The following is an 8,209-nucleotide window of genomic DNA, read 5'->3' on the forward strand; positions in this document are numbered from 1 at the left end:
TAGTCATTCTCCTCTTTTTAGCGATCCAAGTCCAAGGTCTCAGATCAAGGCAACGAGAAAGGGACAGGCCAGAGGAAGAGCCAGGACAATCCCCTGATTTGGAGCCATCTCAGGAGATGCCATCAAGGCAGTGGCAGCAGCAATTCTAAGGACCTGAGAGAAGTCCCTGGCAAGGCAGTCACAGGATCTGCCTGGTGAAACAGCAAACACTCTGAGTGCAAGGCCAGACATCATCTGGCTGACCTCTGTTCCCCCTCATTGCATCCCAGCAGGTGAAGCTTTCTCCTCATCCTCAAGCAGACCGTCTGAGCTGTCAGAGAAGAAATCCTCCAGATCTTGCTGCCTCATCTTGGACTCCAGAGCAGTAATGCGCTGCTTGAGCTTCATCTGGGCATCATTGTACTCTGTCAGGAGCCGGCCAAAGTGGGTCTGCAGTGTGTCTAGGTTCAGGGACACCCTGTCCAGTTTCTCTTCCATGCTCTTCTCTTCTCTGCTTTCCTCTGCAGCTGCCTCATCCAGCAGCCCGCCCTTGATCAGGATCTCCCGGCCACGCTCCTCTAAGACTTTTTTGGCATCAGGATACTCTGTGACTGCTTCCATAAGATCTTCCTTTGACAGGCAGAAGAGATCAGAGTAGCCCAAGCTACGGATGTTGGCTGTGCGCCTATTGCCCATTTTGCTCCCTTTGATGTTGAGGATGCTGATCTCCCCAAAGCAGCTTCCTGCAGTGAGCAAAGCATACTGTGTCGTTCCGTCATCCGCCACCACGGCTAGCTTCCCCTCCTTGATAATGTACATCTCTTTCCCAATGTCTCCTTTCCGGCAAATGTAATCTCCTGGGCTGAACACTTCAGGGCGAAGCTTCAGCACCAGCTCCGCCAGTAGGCCTGCCTCACAGTCCTGGAAAATCCTCACCTTCTTCAGCGTCTCCAGGTGAACATTGATGGCAATCTCTGCCCTTAATTTATCAGGGAGATTCTTGAGGACTTCCCGTTCATCTACTACCTTCTTGTTGGTCCACAGGTAGTCAAACCACTTGATGACTTTGGCCTCCAAGTCTTTGCTCACCTTGTGGAACTGCATGTAGTGCTTGATGGCATCAGTTTTTGCCTGGAACTCTGTCCTGGTGGCATTCATGTGGGATATCATGGATCCCACGTTCCCCACAATGGTGGCAAAGATGAGGACACCAATGAGGAAATCAAAGATCACAAAGAGGTACTCTTCATCCGTCACAGGGGGAGGGGTCTCCCCAATGGTAGTCAAAGTCAATGTAGACCAGTAAAGACAGTAGACATACTCCCGGGTCAGATACCCATATTCAGGATCTGTGACATTGGGATAGACCCAGGTGTCCTCCCCAAAGCCTATGGCCTTGGAGATGGCGTAATAAATGCATGCATTCCAGTGGATGATGACCAGGATGTAAAGAACCAAGTTGCTGATGCGGAAGATGTTGGGGTGGCTGGTCCTGGTCTCAGTCTTATCAAAGAACTCAAACATACGGGAGAAGTGCAGCAGCCTGTTGAAGCGCAATTCAGGGCAGTGCAATCCCACCCCAAAGTATGCCAGGTCTGTGGGCAGGACAGAGACAACATCCAGCTTGAACTGTAGGGTGCGGATGTAGTTATTCAGTAACTTCTTCGGGTCCTTAACCAGAAGGCCCTGTTCCAAGAACCCTAATAGGGAAGTAAATGATACAATTATCTTGGCTTATGTTTGACTCTTCTGCAGGTTTTGTAAGCACCTGAGCACCAGCTCATGGTACACCATGCACTTGTGTGCATATACACACGGGGTCATGCAAATATTACCAGTTCTACCTGCTCTACTCAGTTTACAAGCTTTTGTTATCAGTCAAGCCCTTCATCTGGCAAAAGCTACCTAAATATATCACTCAGGGATTTAGTGTGTCGCCACTAAGAGATGGGGACACAAAGGTTTCCATCCTCCAGATTATGAATTATTGCAGTTCCAACAGAAAACGTACAGCCAACTGCTGCGTTCCGAGAACATAAATTGTACCATTTTCCCATGTAGATAATTCATTAGCTGAACTGATGCAAAATCAGAGATACAGACCTTCAACTATGCCCGAATACTAATAGTAATGCAGGTAATTTTGTACAATTATTCAAAGGTGAAGTTGAAAGCTGGGATGATTAATCTTTCATTCTGAAACTTACTCCATTTCTCAGATCTTTTAATTAGATTCTTTCTCTAGAGACTGCTTCATACTAGCGAGTGCCAAGGTAGACAAAACCCTCCCTCTAATGGAACTGTAGATTAGGCCTCTCCCTCGCAGCTCATCTCCACTTTTAAGGGATTAAAGCAAAGCACTCAAAAGCCAGAATGCTGCTTCTGCTTACCTGTGTGCAGGCGGATCACTATGTCCCCAATGTAGAGCGCATCTGAGGTATAGTCTAGCACCAGCCAGAGGACAACATAGGTCTTTTGCAGATCAGTGAAGCAAGCCCTGGAGGAAGGTCATAAAACAGGGTAGGAGACCAACAAATTTTTATATCATCTTTAACTATTACAGCTGAATGTAGGCTGACTCTGAGGCACCTAACTCTGCAACACAGCTTGGCCACTGGCCACTCCTCTTCTAGAAATTAAAACTCCCTTCTCTGAAATAACTGCCCTCCCTTCATGAGGGGGAAGAAATATCTAGAAGCCACCTCCCAAATGCACCTTGTAGCTTTACCTGAAATCATGGTCCTTTCCAGCTGGGGCAGGAGGATGGATGCTCTGCCTTTGCACTGCAGAACTCACAGTGATAGGAAAGGGACCCCACACTTTCATTTCCCACCAGCCCCAGCACGATCAGTGTCAGTTGTCTGACCTTGGTTGAGCCATGACAACCAGGTGAACAGGAGGGTTAGGGGAGACAGGGACCCTGCAACCTCCCAGCTCACCTGGCTACAAGCAAGCACCAGTTATAGAGGACAGGAACCGCAATGACAGCCAGCCAACGGTAGTACCAGTCCCCCGCAGGGTCCACCACAAAGAACTGCCATTTCCTCCTGGAAGGAGAGAGAAGCCAGAGTTGGCAGCATATGAATAAAGGGCTAAACACAGAAAACAAGGTTGAAAGGAACCATCTGAGCCACATCCTTCATCCCTTGCACGGGCTCAAACATAGCTGCATCTTGAGTGCCAGTCTGTAAGCTAAAACCAATACTAGTAGTGCTGAACCAAAAATGTCCAGCACTGTTCAAGCTCCTTTATTCCTTAAAACTGGGCTCAGTAATGTACCAGAAGAGGAAACTGTAGGACAGTAAGGCAAAACAGGTGGCCTACATGACACGGCGCCCCAGTGGCTGAGCCAGGAACAGATGTATGGAAGAGGGTGATCAGAAAACTCATGACATGACATTGCCTCTCCCAGATGAGGGATGGATTGGTGCCAGACAAATCTTAAGAGAAGATTAATTAGAGCAGAAAGGAAAGTGAACTGCAGATCAGTGGCAGCACCAGGAGGGGATGCCCAAGCCCCAGAGCAGTGGCCCCAGGGGCAGCTGGCATGCTGAGGCTGCCATCACCATGCCTACAGTCTGCTCAGCCTTTAGGTTCAGCCTTTGAATTGATCCCAAGTGTTTGATTCTGCTCATCTTGGGACACTGAGATAAGATGTGTGTGCTCCACTTGCCAGACCTCAGTGGAGAAGCCAAGAAAGAGAAACTCTGTGGTTGGGCTGATAGGCTTAGCTGCTGCAGCATGGTAAGGCAAAACACCCTCTCTCCCTCCCTTCTTCCTTCCCTTCCAGCTTTTGAACATGCAAAACTCCCTCCAGTGAGAGGAAAAAAAACCAACTCACTTGCCAACAGATTCCCTGTGCCCACCCCATTGCTTCTGACAGCTTCAAAAGCAAAACCTCTGCTTGAAGTCTCCTTCCCAAGAGGCACAGGCAGCAGCACCCACAGTGCCTGGAGTGCAGGGACTGACACAGCACAAAGCCAGTGGTGGTCCTTCATATTCACTCTGTGTACAGCCAGGGACAAGCAGGTGGTCCAGCCTCCCCATCAAAAGTGCTTTTTTTTTTCCCAGAAAGTGTGACTTAAGTATTTTTTTGCTTTTGAGAAATGAACTCTGCTCCCGAGGACATACAACACTGTCACAGGGGAAGCACTGACTCACCTGCAGCCGACCTGGAGAGCTGTAGCACCCACAAGCACTAATTAATGGTGCTAGTGAGGTTGGTAATTTTAGCTTTGAATCACCAGTGCTGCCCACGACAGGTGGCCAGAGTCACTGACATTACACTGACAGTGGGGCCAGGGCTGGAAAACCAGGACTCTGGGTTAAGCTGGGAAGAGGCAATAATGATCTGCCTCTTCCCAAAGGCTCAGCACTCAGGCCTGCAACCATGGGCCCTGCCACAGCCATGAACAGCAGTTTACATTTGGTGTTATCGGACTTGGGGCTCTTCTTACCTGTGGAGCTGAGGACCTAGAAAACTGCAGAAGTTCCCACCATCTCCCCATGACCCACTGGCCCTGAGCAGCCCTTTCACAGCACGATTCAGCTCTTCTGGCCATTAACAAGCTCCCCTTAACCTCACAGAGCAGAATGTTGGGTTTTCCCATTACCAGTAAAGACCCAGATACAAGACTCAGATATTTTTCTCCTACAGAAAACAATTATTTCTTGGTGATTTAATTACCATGTATAATGGTAGGGTCCAGAGTAGTCCATGAGCTTTGCCCTTTAATTAGCCAGTAGAAGAAAAGCCAGGTTATTGCTTTTCACCAGGAGTGTGAGCTGATGAGATGAAAGGGCTGGATTTGAAAGAGCCTTTTCAGAAAGCTGCTCTTGGGGGGGGTGCACGGGCAGCAAACACACTCCCTTCATCCTGCAGATGATGAATGAGATGGGCAGAGTGGTTTGTCTCCAGCTCCTCATACACACAAGCCGAAGGTGCCTCTTGTTACATACTCACGGATGGTTCCAAACACAAGCCCAGCATGGAACTCCTCTGAAACTGGGGAGGTGTGCTAGCTGTCACAAGCCATGCAAGATGTGTTTCCTACCAGGGCATGGACCAGGGAAGAGAAGAGCCCACAGATGAGGGACAGGCCAGGTCTTTTCCACAAGGACTGACCACCAGGTCTTGTGTGCCAGCAAAACAGCCCAGCAAAGTCAGGCTGGCTGCCAAGACAGGGGCTGGAGAGGGCAAGGAGGACCCTTTCCACCACTGTGTCCCACCTCCCCCTTCCCACCCCCATCCACCTCCATCAGCCATCACAGCTGGGAGCTCCCGAGCACCATGCACAGCTGATCTCCAGCCAAGGATGGCTGGGGCCACAGGAAAGAGACCTACTTTTTGGTTAACTCCTTAGTCTCCTCATCCTCTGCATCATCTCCAGTGCCAGCAGCCACTGGTGGGAGCTCAGGGCCCTGGAAGCGCTCGAGGAAGGGGTCTGGCCTTTGCTGCTCCTCATGCAACCTCTTGCTGGCCCACTCCCTCAGCACCAGCACCAACCGAACTATCCTGGTCAGGGAAGAGAGGCAGAATCAGGAGTTGTCTACAGAGCAATGAGAAGGGAAAACCTTGAGAGCCATTGTGGGGGGCTACAGCTGAAAAGAAAACTCTTGTAGCTCCCTCTCAAGCCCAAAAATTTCTTTTTTCCCCCTGGTAGTGATGATGTGGGATGAAGAATATATGAGCAAGGACACCATCCTGGTAGAGTTCCACAGCTTCTCTCTTCCAGTCCTGATGCCATATTCCCACAGAAATAGGAGGAATCTGTGGGTGACTGGAGCAGAGGGAGGCTGCTTGCAAGGGAGAGGAACCCCTGAGCCCTCCTGTGGCTACAGTAGGGGTGAAGGATCCCCTACTGCAACCTTCTCCATGGGCACCAGGGCACAAAGAGCAGCAGCATTCACAGATGTTGGTCCCTGCAACCTGGGAATGCCATAGAGCAGGATGGAATCTTGACCCCACACAAAGGCCCCAGTGTCAAAGCCAGGCTCAAAAGGCTCAGGTTCACCCCCAGGCTGGGGTACACACACAGGTACCTGGCCAAGCCTTGCCTGCCTTGGAAAGCAGAGGCAGCTGTCTGCTCCCCCACATCCAGGGAAGCTCGTCTCTGCAGCTCTAAGGAGGTGACATCCTGGGTTGAGCAGGTCCTGCAGTGGGGAAAAGAGGAGGTGTCACAGCCACACTGTGCCATCATGGCAGGGAACTGGAGGAAGCTGGCAGGGGAGGTTGGGCATGTCAGCTTTGCCCATGCCAGGTCTCAGCAGACACACAGAGCTGGCCTTCCAATCCCCTGCCCCACTGCTGCCTCCCTCAACCAAAGCAGGGACCAGCCTGACCTCCTCGTGCTGAGCCCCATCCCCTCCATGTCACCCTCCGCTTGGGCATGGGTGGGTGTGCAGGGATGGTGGTTGGACAGTGAGTTGTGCAGATCATTACTCTTGGCTGTCATCATCGACATGAGACTACGGGAACACACCCCGCCCCAGAGACCTGCAAAGAGCAGAAAACAACCACAAGAAAAGCCATGCGGGACACATCATGTGATCTGAACACAAATATAGCACAGCTTGGGAAGAGAGGGTCAAACCCCATGGAATGTGCCCACCCCATTTTCCCCACAACAGCCACAGCTGATGCTGTAGTAAGAGTCCTGCAGAGCATTTTGCTCTCCTCAAGAGATCCCACATCTGCCCGTGACCCATGAAACATGCAAAACTCCCTCCAGGCATAGGAAAAAAAATATAACCAATGCTCTTCTCATTCTTCAGGCTCCTCATTTATTGCCAGGGGAACATCATCCCCAGCACACTGCACCATAGCCGTGAGCCCACAGCTGTCAGCACCACTGCCTGCCCAAGGATGAGAAAAGAGGCCCTTAGGGGTTGCAGGGGCAGCCTGGGTAGGGAGATGCTGTCTTGCAGCACCATGAGGTAGGTTTTGCCTGTATAAGGATGTTTGCACCAGAACAACTGCCTGCCTTCCCCAGAACACTGCAGCCTGCTGGTCTGCCCAGCGAGCCCTACCTCTCACTATCGCAGAAATCTCCCCTGCACTGGAAATTAAGGTTTGCTATTTAACCTCAGCCATGCTGAGAGTCCTGAGGACCCGACATCTGGTTTCAGAGTGCAGCAGAGAAGACCCTACATTAATACATGGAGGCTGCTGTGAAAATATTGTGTGGGATTTCACTGGGCTTTGTTTAACCTAAAAAGTGAGAGATGCCTACAGGGTTTGCCTATACCCCTCACTGTTCGCTGCACCCCAGTACAGACCATACCATGCAAAAGCACCTCACAGAAACACAAACTTACACATGCACAGACACAAAGGCTTGTAGACACTGCCCAGCCCTACCTAGACCACTCTGGCTGGCCACATGCCTGCTCCCCTGAGGGCACAGAACACCCTCCATATCCACACTGCAAGGATGAGGCACCTCCCTGCAGACATGCTGATACAATCAGATGGTGCAGCTCACAGCCAAGGCACCATTTGGGAGAAGACACCTTGGACACCCCTACAAACATACGCAGACGACAGCCACACTGCAAACACGGACAGTGCCTTGCCATGCCTATCCCTCCTCTGCTGTGCGTTGCATTGCCTTCCCCTGCCTACTCATCCCTTTGCCTGGCCTACCCCTCCTTGTCTTGCCTTGCCTACCCTTCCCCTCCCCTCCCCTCCCTTCCCTTGCCTAGCCTAGCCTACCCCTTCCTCATCCTGCCTTGCCTTTACATTTCCCTGACCCTCCCTTTCCTCACCTCCGTGGGCCAGCAGTGCCGCTGTCCACTCTCAAACCTCTGTCCCCCGAAGCCTTCAACACTTGGCTGCTGCCTCAGGCAGGCCAGCAGGTGTGGCTGAGGAGCATCCCTCCCCTGGCAGCCTACTGGGCTGTCCCTGGAGTACTGAGGCTTTTCAAACACGTGTAGAGCTGCAATCTCTGCAGCCTTGGCCAGGGCTGCTGGCAGCATTGGGTGCTTCCTGGGTGAGCACCCAGCAACAAGGGACATGTCACTCTGCTCTTGTCCCCACATCACAGACCCTGGAACTGGAGACAGCTTACCAGGAGCACCAGCAATGACACGTGTCCCCCCTTCCAACTCTCTTTTTGTTTCCTGCCTGCAGCTGCCTTCAAAAGGAACATGGGGACTCCAGGAGCTGCTCCCTGGAGCACCACCTTGCACAAGGCACTTTATTTGCTGTGCATGTCGTTATGGCAGTGGC

The 8,209-nt window shown here is 51.5% G+C and overlaps 1 protein-coding gene across 1 annotated transcript; it reads right to left on the reverse strand.

Moving 5' to 3' along the window:
• Positions 1 to 255: 255 nt before the first annotated feature.
• CNGA2 (cyclic nucleotide gated channel alpha 2) lies at positions 256 to 7,995 on the reverse strand. Its single transcript, XM_009080379.1, has 7 exons — positions 7,747 to 7,995; positions 6,800 to 6,834; positions 6,022 to 6,132; positions 5,324 to 5,494; positions 2,919 to 3,026; positions 2,370 to 2,476; positions 256 to 1,679 (listed from the first exon to the last, which is right to left on the reverse strand). The coding sequence occupies exons 1-7, from the start codon at positions 7,993 to 7,995 to the stop codon at positions 256 to 258; spliced, it is 2,205 nt and encodes a 734-aa protein (XP_009078627.1).
• Between the last annotated feature and the right edge of the window lie 214 nt (positions 7,996 to 8,209).

The sequence above is a fragment of the Acanthisitta chloris genome, unplaced genomic scaffold, assembly GCF_000695815.1.
Source record: "Acanthisitta chloris isolate BGI_N310 unplaced genomic scaffold, ASM69581v1 scaffold27638, whole genome shotgun sequence".
NCBI lineage: Eukaryota > Metazoa > Chordata > Aves > Passeriformes > Acanthisittidae > Acanthisitta > Acanthisitta chloris.

Coding starts and splice junctions, on each gene's coding strand:
- CNGA2 (XM_009080379.1), bottom strand. CDS start 7,995: ATGTCCCTTGTTGCTGGGTGCTCACCCAGGAAGCACCCAATGCTGCCA. Junction 6,133..6,799: donor GCTGTGGGCTCACGGCTATG/GTGCAGTGTGCT, acceptor TCCCCACTGCAG/GACCTGCTCAACCCAGGATG. Junction 1,680..2,369: donor AGTGATCCGCCTGCACACAG/GTAAGCAGAAGC, acceptor CTTCCCTATTAG/GGTTCTTGGAACAGGGCCTT.